The sequence below is a fragment of the Xyrauchen texanus genome, chromosome 32 (genome assembly GCF_025860055.1).
Source record: "Xyrauchen texanus isolate HMW12.3.18 chromosome 32, RBS_HiC_50CHRs, whole genome shotgun sequence".
Classification (NCBI taxonomy): domain Eukaryota; kingdom Metazoa; phylum Chordata; class Actinopteri; order Cypriniformes; family Catostomidae; genus Xyrauchen; species Xyrauchen texanus.
The window spans coordinates 11,151,501-11,165,197 of NC_068307.1; the positions used below are offsets into that span (position 1 = coordinate 11,151,501).

The window sequence follows — 13,697 nt, forward strand, 5'->3', positions numbered from 1 at the left end:
AACATGTCAAAGAATTTGATAAAAATAATTAAATAATAAAAAAATACGTCCAAATATGTTATAGAAATAAATGCTCTGAATTAGTTTTTTTTTTTATGATGGAGTGTTTCTAAGGTGCTACTAGTTACAAATGAAAAAGGGAAATGGAACATGCTCACAGCAGTCACTCTCGGGTCTCAGGAGGTTAAATATTCCTTGTTCATTTTATGTCATTGCTTTCCTTGTTTTTGCATTTTTCAAAATCCTAAAACCACTGATTTTGAATGTGGTTTCAGTTGTTAAAATTTAAATAAAAAAAAAAAAATAAATGCTTGAGAAATGTAAAATCGCCTAAAATCATAAAGAGAATTCATTCTCTTATGCCATTTTAATCTCTTCAACCAATTGTAATTTCCATAAGGTTTATGGTCTTTCGCTATAATCCCCTCCCAGAGATTCTTCATTAATGGTGCCAATTGCTCTTTGACTGGGTCATGTGAACAAGCCTTATAGCTCATTTAAATACATGTGAAAAGGCTGGAAATCTGTATATCAGATAAGTATTGTCTTCACTTGACAGAGTGGTTCAATATTAATGTTACTGAAGGCAAATGAGTAGGAGGTGAAGTCATCCAATGTTAGGAAAATGCAATGTTAATTTTATGATAATACGTGGAAATCCAGAAGTTCTAATGAGAATTTGGCCTGGTTTTATAGTTAAATCACCTTCCTTTCCTAAACCTTTAACCGAAAACTAACTAATAGCAACCTAGTCTCATATGAATGTTACTATAACTAAATTTTTGCAAACTGAGTTTTACGTGCCGCTTTCTACATTTTTCAGCAGTTTCCTGCTGAAATGAACACAAGAGACGCTACAACAACTGTGCATTTAATTCCCTTTCACACAAATCACAGGTATTATGGCTGTTTATGACTTTCTAAACACGTATTTTTCGCTCTATTACTCACACCCTGCTATGTAATGATATTGAAACACTTTTACTCCATCGCATCACTTGAAAAACAATACATTTTAATGCTTGTATTATAGAGCCACCACCATTTAAACACTTATTACAGTGTGATTAGCTTCTGTTCTAGCTCACCTGATAGATTGATGGACTTGGAAACCGAGACTCTACGCAGAAATATGAAATTTACCTCAATATGCTTCTACAAATTAGACGTAGAATTAATGATGATATCTCGACTTGCTTGAGCAAGCTAAACTCGACACAATCAAGCAATTAGCCTTCTTCATTGTGAAAAGCCCTTTTAGGTTCACCCGTGGATGTTCAGGAATTGAACTGTTGCTTGAAGCATCCTCCATATTCGTCGTGATAGCAGTTGACGCCATTCCACCTTCAAGTTTTCTACATGTGTTTTGATTTGATGGGAGTCACGAGACTCTCCCTTGCCAATCACATTGATGGATTCAAATGAAATCAGAACAGGGAAGTAGCGGACACAGATGGTGGGAAAATAGCTCAGTAAAAGTACAGTAACAGCCATTAAAATGTACTAAAGTAAAAGTATACCATTTTAAAACTCCTTAAAAAAATGACTTAATTACATGAATGAGAGTATTTATAATTTGTTAATTTACACCCCTGAAATTTGTTAACAACAGATGATCAGAACATCTCTGAAACGGCAAGGCTTGTGGGATGTTCCCGGTCAGCAGTGGTGTGTTCCTACCGACAGTGGTCCGAGGAGGGACAAACCACAAACCGGCGACAGGGTGTAGGATGCCCAAGGCTCATCAATGCGTGAGGGCAACGAAGGCTATCCCGTCTGATCCGAAGTCAATTCAAGTCATTTTTATTTGTATAGCACATTTCACAATACACATAATTTCAAAGCAGCTTTACAGAAAATTATGCTTTAAAACATGACTGTAAATTGCACCTTAAAATATATAATAAGAAATAATTATATTTATATTTAGACCCTCTGTGAGAAAGCTTAAGGTGACTGTGGCAAGGAACACAAAACTCCATAAGATGTTGGTTAATTGAGAAAAATAACCTTGGGGGAAACCAGGCTCACTGTGGGGGCCAACTCCCATTTGGCTAAACAGCTTGAATATAATGCCAATATTACTTATTTAAAATTTGTATACTGAGTAAGTGCAAGGGGCCAATGTTTAAACAAAAAGCTTTTGTATTAAGTTTAAGAGTAATGATTAAGGTCTTCGAATTTATATTCTTATTTAACTGCGGAAGGTTGGTGGTGGTGCTGGATGGCAGGGAAAGGCTATATACAAATTGTGCTGCTGTGATTTAATGTGCTGAGTAATGTAATTTTTCCCACCGTGTCCGATATTAAAATATGTGTGACACAATTTGCAAAAGGTGTGGGCATTGTCGATATGGCTTCAAGATATAAAATAAAATTATTTTGTCCAGCTGTTGTTAAATTGACATGATATTTAGTTTTTTTCGCCAGAGCTCCACCTGAGTCTTCTCCCATCTACCAGAGATGCTTGATTCAACAGATATCAACAGCGCAACTGAGTTGTAGGTTGCTAGGTTGAGGTCACAAATGAGTTGAAATTTGTATGATGTGTCGGTTGTGTGAGTAGTATTCGTTTCATACAAGATATGGCAACTGGACAAACTTGGAATAATATACTGATGTGTTTATTCATATAACGAGGTTTGGGCCATACAAATTACGGGAGTTTCGCGGGAGCAATAACTAAACGGTAGGGGGCGGGAGATCGGTGTGAAATACGGGAGACTCCCGGGAAAAATGGAAGTGTTGACAGGTATGGCCTGGTAACAGGTTCATGTAAAATGTCTAAAAATAGAATATTATCTTAGCATAAAGCTAAATGTTTGAATGGCCATTTACACATGGTTTATTTCTATTTGAAGCTTGTGTGAATGTATGAACCAATCACTCTTTGGTTCACAATATTTATATTGATTAAAGTTTTTAATGGAATAGACTGGTGGCAAGAAAAAGTATGTGAACCAATATGAGTTGCACAGCACAGTGAATGTTAAATGGGATGTGTTCAATAAGGATATGAAAGATTATAATTGTTTGTGTGTTGTTAGTTTAAGCACATTGTGTTTGTCTATACTTGTGACTGATGAAGATGCCCTGGCCATGGAAATTAATATAGGGATAATTTTTTCTCACACTCATTTTGTTCCAAACCTGCGTGACTTTTTCAGAGGATCACAAAATAAGATGTTAAGCTGTATGGCAGCCTCAGTAACCATTCACTTTCATTGTAAAAACAAAAGATACAATGAAAGTAAATGTAACTGAGGCTGTCGTTCTGCATCATTTCTACTTTTGAGTTGAACGGATGAAACACACGAGGATGATTAAATGATGACATAATATATATTTTTTGGGTTAACACACTTTAATTATACAAATAATTGTTCACAGTGTTCATTGTTTTTCCAATATGTTTGTAATAAGTAAATACCGAACAATATTTCATGAGATCAGGCTGACCAATAGTTTAAAAAAAAGCAACTGTAAGACAATAAAGTATTAACCTTAAAAAATGACTTCTGTTTTTCTAGTTTAAATAAACAAAACTGATATCCCTACCCTGAACTCTGCACCCAAACCTAACCAATAGTATAATAAAAACAAATGAGATATGAGAAATACAATAGCTAAAGCAACCATGTCTTTTTGTTGTTCTTCTATGACTCTTTCGGGTCACTTGATGGTTTTCTGTGTTCAAAATCCAACAATTAGTCTTGTTGGAATAATATTGTAAATGCAGTTGGTCATATAATGTAAGCCTTAAAATGTGTAGATTTTTAAATATGCAATATAGTAAAGTGTTTTGATTTCAAAAGATAACATTGTGTGGGGAACAAAGTGAAAAATAAGTGTGTTTGAACTGTTAATCTGCCATTATACTTGTGATTTGTGTGAAAGTGAATAAAACTGGTTGTTGTAGCACCTCTAGTGTTTATTTCACCAGAAAACTGCTGGGACACATAGAAATAGGCACTTACAACTAATTTATCCAAAATTTTGTAATAATATTCTGATTCTATCTCACCAGGTTGTCAATCAACTAAATTCAATTGATAATCGATGATGTAAATGTGTAAACTCACTTATACACTGGAAGTTTAAAGAAACACGGAGACCATATTTTTTGTTTTTTTTTTTCTTGGAAAAACTGTGTTTGTTTATTCTCTAAAGCACATCCAATATTTGAGATGAATAGAAAGAGAAATCAGTTACACTGAATGGTGGAGCAGGCATGACTTTTAAGATTCTCTGCAATGCAGATTTAGACCCATTTCAGGGACAGAACAAATGAAACACTTTCTTCAGCAACACAGAACAAAATGAGTGCTGCTGCATAGCTAAACGAAATTTAAACCTAAGGGAAAAAAAAAATAAAAAACACAAACATGAAAATAATTTTTAAATCCTATATGATATAGACAAGCACAACACACACACGCACACACAGTCACACGCGCGCGCGCGCACACACACACGCACACACACACACACACACACACACACAGTCACACGCACGCACACACACACACACACACACACACACACACACACACACACACACACACACACACACACAGGGTTATTTAGCCCAATTCAGAGCAGCACATTTTTCAGATAATACTTCAAAAATAAGTATTTTACAGCATATAAAACATATTTTTTTAATCATTTTTTGTTTTTATTTTTTCAGATTATATTTATTCTGTATGGTGTATATTCTTTGCCAACTACTTATCACATTCTGACCACAGAGGAACAAGTGCGAGAGATTTGAGACATTGTTTTGAAAGAATTCATGCACGTATTATATTTTAATCAACTTTTAAAGTTATAAAAAGGGAATGTTCAAGACAAAAAAGGTTTCTTCTGATGCAATCCGAGTCGTGTTTCTTCAGCCATCGCATTTAGTCTCGCTGTCTGACAACTTGTCATGCCTAAATCACCTTTACAAATTGGAACGCAACACAAAATCGTACAAGGCAGGCAAGAGTATGAGCAAATAGGCATTCTCCATTAATGTTTTTTCTTCTTTTAAAATAAAGACCTTGATTTTGTACACAACCATTACACAACATAACATTATATGGTCGTGGTCGGTCAAGTATTAAAAAAAACTAATTATGATTTTAGAATTGGATCACTGTACTTCTTACACTCCAATTTCTCAAGGGAGAATGAGATTTCTGAAGGGAAAATGAGTCTCTGTCTTTATCAACAAAAGTCTTGACAAAACATTCTCTGTTTTCTTTTGTTTGTTTGTCATATGGCAGTCAAAGAGGCATTCTACACCGTTAATGCAGTGATGAAAGGAAAATATAGGTAGCAGAGAGGAGCAGACAGGAATAAGGGAGTGTGCCTAACAGAAGAAACTTTTCAAAATGGCAACCGACCCTGAGATTGCAGGAGTCTGATACAAAACACACCACAAAAGGCACTTTATCAACGACAGTGCTTCTGTTCTACTGAAATTCCAGTTGAGAGAAAAAGTGTGCGTGTGGAACTCTCCTTAGTGATAAAGCAAAGAGAGAAAGAGAGTGCTCTGACTCTTTTTTTTTTAACTCCTGTGCGCAGAGAGTTCGCCATCCCCGTAACTTCTCAATTCCATCTTCCGCCTCCAGGCAGTCCGAGAGGAATGAAAAAACAACATTGAAGAAACCACAATGCGAAATATTGTAAAAAGCCATAAAATACTTGTGGACTGCAGCAAAGGTACAGAGCAGGCTGCAGGGCAAAATCATTTCCTTTTGATGCCTCCGTAGCTTGCAGAGGAACTTTTTGGAGAGATATTCAGCCCGCATTGGAGGCTTGGTGTAAAACTTCTCGATAAAACAACCGAGAAGTCAATTGTCCCTCCTGGCCCTCTCTGTTCCCCTCCGCCTTCCTGTAGTTCACACCTTCAGTCCTCCCCCCCACCTCCATAGAGGTCTGCCAGCTTTTTGAAGCGTGGACCCCATTCATTGAGGTAGTCGTAGTCTTGTTCCCCAGAGCTGGAGGAGTCCAGGGAGCTGACAGAGCCTGCTGTGGAGCCGCTGCCCTCGTAGTCAAACACCAGCAGGGAGTCGTAGGGGGGAGCGGTGGGGTCATTATCAGCCGCACGCAGACCCTAACATGAGCGCGAGAGAGAAATAGAGAAAGAGAGACTGTAAGATAGAGCAGACATAATAAACGCAATAGAGAATTATCACAAAATACAGCAAAATTCTGTGATCCACTGCTGAATAATTACACAAGCATTGTAGCAGTGGTGGACAAAGTACACAAATCCTGTTATTTAGGTCAAGTACAGGTAGTCTGATTAAAGGAATATTCCGGGCTCAATACAAGATAAGGTTAATCGATAGCATTTGTGGCATAATCTTTAGCAATACTGCAAAAAATAATTCACTTCCACTGAAAGTGCCTCACTGTAACCAAGATTTATTCGTTTTTTACAGAATAGGAGGGGAAAGTTGACATACATTTTTGTGGTAATCAACACTACATTACAAATGCTGTTGACTGAGCATATGCTATCTCATGACATCAAAACACTTCCACAAGAATGCATGACATGTAGGGCGATACATTTGAACATTTTCATTACATAACCAACTACATTTAAAACCATGTTCGAGAGCGATCAAATTGCACAGTAGCTCAACTGATGTAAAGAACCGGGATAGTAGTTCTGATGAGCATGCGGGTCAACGTGAGCCAAAATTGTCATAGAAGCACCACTAAACGACGTAGTGTTTTTCATCTCACATTTGGCTTTATGACACAATCGATTAGGTTTAGGTGTAAAGATTAGGGAAGCATGTTTTGTTGATTTAAACTCAATATATTCATGCGATTATCTAATCAGCCAAGGGTGTGGCAGCAGTGCTTTGCATGAAATAATGCAGATATGGGTCAGGAGCTTAAGTTAATGTTCACATCTACCATCAGAATGGGGAAAAATGGGATCTCCGTGGAGTGATTATTGGTACCAGACGGCCTGGTTTGAGTATTTCTGTAACTGCTGATCTCCTGGAATTTTTATGCACAACAGTCTCAAGAGTTTACTCAGAATGGTGCCAAAAACATCCAGTGAGCAGCAGTTCTGCTGACTGAAATGCCTTGTTGTTGAGAGTGGTCAACAGAGAATGGCCAGATTGGTTCGAGCTGACAGAAAGGCTATGGAAACTCAGAAAAACACTCAATTGAAGTGAGCAAAATCACATCTTAGAATGCACAACATGTTGAATCTTGAGGCGGAAGGGCTACAATGGCAGAAGACCATGTCAGACACTTTATTAGGACCAAAGTTTTCCTAATAAAGTGCTCAGTAAATGTAGTATTCCCTTTAAGTCCTCATCTGTTTGGGATAACATTTACCTTACTTTTACCACTACACAGTGGACATTTCATCTAAAAAATGAACCTCAAAATATCATTTTGCATAAATGTTGCCACATTCACATAATTTTCATAAGATCAGGCTTGAAACTTCATATCTACTGCCTACATTCTGCATTATCTTCAATGGTAAGGAATAGAGAAAGCCTACGTCAATGATGAACTCTCCAATGTCTCCAGGGTGTGGTACTGTTGGCCGCACAGGATACTGAGATTCTAGGATAACAGGTCTCTCGTCCACTCGCCGTACACCTGAGGGCTTGCTCGTGATGTGATCTAGAGACTCGGGCTGCTGCAGCTGACTCAGATCATAGTCCTGCAGCAGAAATATAAATATGTCAGTCACAGTCTGAAAACAAGGTCAGAAATGCTCTTGCAACACTCAGTGGAGAAGCTAAATAAGAGACTGCCTTGACTCTACAATCAATGAAAGCAAGGTCTGTCTGTGTAAATGTGTGTGACTCTGACCTGATCTTCCTCTCCTCCACCCTCTTCATCATACTTCAGAATATTATCCCTGACGTCATCTTCGGGGTCAATCAATAGAGGTTTAGTCTGACGCTCCTTTTCTCTTCGCTTCACCCACACTACAAAGAACAGCACCATGCCTAAAGACACACACATGCAGATACAAGGGCATAATGGACTTATTTTTTGAAGGGGCACCAGTGGCAGACCTGGCTCACTTAGTGCCCTAGACAAGATAAGACTTGACCAAATAAAGATAAAAAACACTTATATAAGTGTCAGATGTGTTAGTCTAATGATTCAGATTTAATTTAGCGTGCAAATGGACCAGGGTTCAAATACCAGGGCTCTATTTTGTGAGTGCGGAAATCGCAGTGCTTTGGGCTAGGAATGTGTGAAATGTCTTATCCAATTTTCGTAAGAGTGCTACTGTAGTGCTAAGTGCAGTTTTCATGCCAAGGCAAAGAGCAAGTGAGTATGGGTGGGAGCAAAGCGCAATTTGCTATATTGCTTGACTGGGAATAGACTATATAATAGGACCCAGAAGTCGTAAGAGAAGAACCTCAGAATTGAATAGCACTTGTCCCAGCCAATTAGCGCTTTGCGCACGCAATTTTGCCAAACCCATTTGTGCTTAGACTTAGCGCATGCTTGCGTGAAAAAACCAAAACTTCCTGGCTCTGCCCATTGACTTTTCTTGTATGACTTAAGGCATTCTTACAATAGGGCTGCCATTCTTTTTTTGTTCAATAAACCAAGACGTATTACAACAGAACTTGTTAGTCCATCCATCCATCCACCTATCCATCCATCCATCCATCCATCCATTAGGGCTGCAACGAATGATTATTTTTATAATTGACCAATCTAACGATTATTAGAAAGTTTATTCGACTTTTCTGCGATTGTTGCAACAATTAATAATTTGCTCTAAACCGACTTTTCAGCTTGTGCTAAACTGAAAAAGTTGTTTTAAACAGGCTAGCTAACAATAAAGGGGACAAAATCATCTTTTAAAAATACCTCTAAATGACATTCACTGAAAAAAGTACTTTTATTAAGTTTAATTCAGTACAAAATTCAATGCAAAAAATCCTATTTTTATCAAGTGTTTTTGTCTTGTTTCCATTTAAAATGGTCTACAAATCCTTAAAACAAGATACATTGACATGAGAATCAACATATAAGATATTAAGACTGCTTTAAGAGAATGTACAGGTATCTTAAATATACAGTAAGTGTATTTTGTATATAAGTGTATTTTTTCACTTGGTTACACATCTGCGAGTGCGGTAAAGACAAAATATACTTATATTCAAGATATATTCTCTAAAAGCAAGTATAAATATTTTATATGCTGCTTCTCAGGTGACTGCATCTTTTTACACACACTCCCTTGTTCCTGTCTGCTCCTCTCTGCTACCTTTATTTTCCTTTCATCACTGCATAAACAGTGTATAACGCCTCTTTGACTGCCATATGACAAACAAACAGTAAGAAAACTGAGAATGTTTTGTCAAGACTTTTGTTGATAAAGACAGAGACTCGACAAACACGTTTAGCTTCAGTGGAATGGCAGCTCTGGCTCCGCTTATTCCACAACAAGTGTGCTTCTGTATTGACTTATTTTGTATTTTTGTATTATTCCCTCATACTTTGCGATCTACATCACCTGTAGCTCTTCGGAAAGTTTAGAGTGCGTCTGGACTGTGGGTGATATTTTTTCTTCCTCTTCTCAGTCAGGCACAAGCTGCAGTGTCCTCTCATGTGCCATCAATGGAATTTCATATGATCATGTTACATTAAATAAGACCAAACGACTATTCGACAACAAACTTTTTTGTCGACAATTTTTTTATGCTGACGCTGTCGATTATGTCAACTAATTTTTTTTTTAATGCTGATGTTGTCGATTATGTCGACTAATTATTTCATCGATTACGTCGACTAATTATTACATCCATACCATCAACCATCCATCCATCCATCCACCATCCATCCATCCATCCACCCATCCATCCATCCATCCATCCACCAACCAACCATCCACCCACCCACCCACCCATCCATCCATCCATCCATCCATCCATCCATCCATCCATCCATCCATCCATCCAATAGCTTACTGAGCAGTATAATGATGCAGATGAGGATGGTGATAATAGCTCCAGTTCCCAACCCGGCAACAGTCGCTGCCCCAACAACAGTGCAGTCTCCATTTTCATCGCATGGACACACCTTCACCTTCAAGACTGAGGTGTTGGATAGGGGAGGGTTTCCAGAGTCAGAAACTAATATGGGGACTCGATACATGCCTGCCTCCAGGTACGGGATCCGCAGTTTCAACTGGGCATAGTTGCCTATGAGAAGGATATAGCAAACACAGACATTATAGATTGGTATGGGAAGACTGGAATGTTGAACATGGTATTTTTAGTTGTGTTTTCTTCTAGTGAAAAAAAGAGAAAGAAATGTTGCTAATTTTACAGTATTCTGAATATTGTTTTTTTTTAATGAAGAATGTGTTTTAGATTTTTTTCCCCCTTTACTTATGAACCATTACAAAGCAAGCATTCTTTCACATTCCACTCCAGAGCAGAACTCACATTCTAGTGGTGGTAGAATTTTATGGTGAGATACTTAGCATTAGACAACCAATCATAAACTAAACAATGCTTGTTCCATTAAATATTCATGTGCTTTGTGTAGCCTCAGACATTTTCATGCACTGTGTTTCAGCGTAAAACATTTTGAACAGTAATGGTAAGTGTGTAAACTGGGGTGATGAACAGACAATTAATCTAAATGTAAACCTGTTGTGTGTTCAATGCATTCTGTACTTGTCCAAGCAATGTATTTAACCTTATGCAAATAAGAGCATTAACAAACATTTTTGATGTTACAAAATTACAAATGTTTTCAAAGTTTTTCCTATTCCAGCTTAATATTTAACCAGAGAATGTAAATCTGAGTCGCAACTATCCACTTGTGGATAAATATGGACTCAAGACCACACTCAAGTCTGAGTCTGACCTTGAGTCCGAATCCGGACTCCAGTATCCCAACTCTAGTAGGTAGTAGTATCAAAGTCCCTTTAAGGCAAGTCAGGCCACTTGGCAGCCTGTAATGTCTCCAGGCAACAATTTTTTTGTTGTACAAATAAAGGTCCTATCTACTTGGAAAAGACAGAAATATCCAAAATGGTTGGCCAAGATTAAACTCAAACAATGTATTTCAACTCATCTTTCAACAATGGTTTCATAAATGGTGCTTCTTTAGCTCAAAAGATGCTATAAATATATATATATATATATATATATATATATATATATATATATATATATATATATATATATATAAATATATAAAATACATTTTTGATTTATTTTTATTTATTAATGTCTAACCATTCAGGCGTGAGATGGTCCAGTTGCGTCGGGCAGAGGAAGGGTAAGAGGACAGTTCAAAGACATATGGGCCAGCGTTGGGCTCTGAATCTAAATCAGAGGCTGTGATATTGACTGGATTCCCATGTCGTGACCTCTCACAAACCAGAGCCTCTTGGGGAACTAAGACAGGCACGTTGTCATTCACATCTATCAAATAGATCTGTAGAGTACCAGTTCCTGTGGAAGGAGGGGAACCTATGAGAGAGAGAGAGAGAGAGAGAGAGAGAGAGGAGAGAGAGAGAGAGAGAGAGACAGAAAGATAGAATAAAATGAAAGAGGATAATGATAGTCAGGAGAGGGAAGGGGTTACGATCGTACAGTTTATGTATTTGTCTGAAAACTCTCAAATGTGTCAGATATAACAAATTATAACTGCACATTAATATTTCACAAAGCTGTTTTCTCTTTAATAGAACTGGGCCCTCTCAGAGGACAGCAGTGTGTAATAACTTTGCCAGAAGAAACAGACACATCGGCTCCCTATGGCAAAGTGTGAATCAAACACAAAAACACACTGTACATTGGCCAGATATACCTGTATACCGACTCTCACAACACAATCTGCTGTCACAGATGAGGGGCATTTGTGGAAAACAGGGCCTGCATCATTCCTCATAGTCCTTACTTGAGAGTAACAGGCTACATATTATAAAAATTGATTCTGTCAAATTATGTTATAAGAAGGTCTGATATGACTCTAGAATATAACCCGTCACACCGGACATCTATATCAACTGCTTGACAAAATGGTAGTCCCGAGAGAAATATTGATTTTGCCCAATATGTTTTGTTCAGATAGAATGCCTGACAAGGCCTGCCACTATGGACACCTTTGAAAACTTATGAGGAAACACAACAAGACAGGCAGATAGATTAGTCGATTTACTAATCATACCAACTCCCCCTAAAGCTTTCTGAGCTTGTTAAGCAACTCCCTATGTTAAGCAATCAGGTCAATTTCAGTCTACCATTTTAGAGAGTTTGGGTGAAAAAGGACAAGCATTTCGTTTTTTTTTAACTCCTTTTTGGTTGAAATCCAATCAGACTAGAGATATGTCAGAGTGCTGATAGAATATTAATTGATAGGCTATGAACAGCTTGTTGGCTCTGTGGGACAAATTAACTTGTTCAAACTAACCAGCCCCTCACCTGACCTACGCAACCATTTAAACAAATTTTTTAAAAGTGCCATGGACACTACTTTAATGCACAGACACTCTCACATAAAGTCAAAACTGTACCATTGTCCACAGCCAAAAAGGTTGCTTCGTATATGTTATTCTTCATATACGGTGACTCGCGGTCCAGAACCGCTGTGGTGGTGATCCTTCCGTTTGTCCTGTTGATTTTGAGCCAGTTGGCTGGATCTGAGAGTTTGGAGTACCTGAAGGCCAAAAGCATTTGTTTATCAGTTTACTCAATATAAAAATCCATAAGCATTTGCAAGACGTGGCTATAGAGCTCAACGTTCAATCATAATTTATTCTGCAACAGTATAGCTGAGGGTAATAATGTAGAACTTTTGAGATCATCAATCCATTTAAATGCCGCTAAAATCATATTTTGTCTCTTATGAAGATATAGGATGTGGATTATTATGATATGTCCCTCATTCATTCACAGCTTGGGCGGCATTTCTAATCAGTTCTCTTCTGATCAATGGATCTGCACAGAGGAATATGGAAATATTTAAACTCAATCAAATCAATGATGTGACACATAATCTTTCTTCTATATATTATTAGGTAATGTATAAGGCTTCTGTGCTATTAATCCTTAACATTGAAGTTAAAGACAGACACAGTAGTTACAGTCTATTTATCTGCCAGACCAGGTCTCAGAGCTAGAAAGAAAATGACTTAATATATTCATTACTATGCCTGACTGGTGGAAGAATTTTACAAAACACAATTACATTATTACTAATAATTAGCAAGCTATTAATTTTAGTTTTAATTACAATACTTAATCTGCACTCTAATCCATATTTTACCCAAAAAACGTATCCAATTACTCTGCAGTTTTGTCGCAGTACCCAGATTTCACTTTGAACATCAAGTGGCAACCCAACAAGTAACCAAATTAGTTTATTATACAAAATTTAACAAATATATCTAAAATAGAGCTGTCAAAATAAAAATGTTAATGCACACGATTAATGAAAAAATGTAGCATGTCAATTTTTCTTAATCACGATTAACACATTTCTATAGGGAAGACACGCAGGCTTGAGTGAAGTTTGAGATGCCATTTATTTGATAGATGTAAAACGGGTGGTGATGTCTCTCTCTTTGGCATAGGCCCCGTCTGGCAGTCCGAGGGAGTTGTACCCGGAACCGTCATGTCCTGCCGGAGATAGGCGGCCCCCCTGCAGGACAGGGCTCAACTGGTGGTGGTGGGGAG

General features: G+C 37.6%; 1 protein-coding gene across 1 annotated transcript in view; it reads right to left on the reverse strand.

Annotated features, from left to right (window-relative positions):
* Positions 1 to 3,358: 3,358 nt before the first annotated feature.
* Positions 3,359 to 13,697, reverse strand: part of cdh4 (cadherin 4, type 1, R-cadherin (retinal)) — a 324,629-nt gene continuing 314,290 nt past the window's right edge. The window contains exons 12-17 of the mRNA XM_052101106.1: positions 12,536 to 12,678; positions 11,253 to 11,489; positions 9,972 to 10,205; positions 7,846 to 7,985; positions 7,529 to 7,693; positions 3,359 to 6,103 (exon numbers count right to left, since the gene is read on the reverse strand). Coding sequence (XP_051957066.1) covers positions 5,897 to 6,103; positions 7,529 to 7,693; positions 7,846 to 7,985; positions 9,972 to 10,205; positions 11,253 to 11,489; positions 12,536 to 12,678 — 1,126 coding nt within the window. The 3' untranslated portion in view covers positions 3,359 to 5,896. The remainder of the gene's footprint in view (positions 6,104 to 7,528; positions 7,694 to 7,845; positions 7,986 to 9,971; positions 10,206 to 11,252; positions 11,490 to 12,535; positions 12,679 to 13,697) is intronic.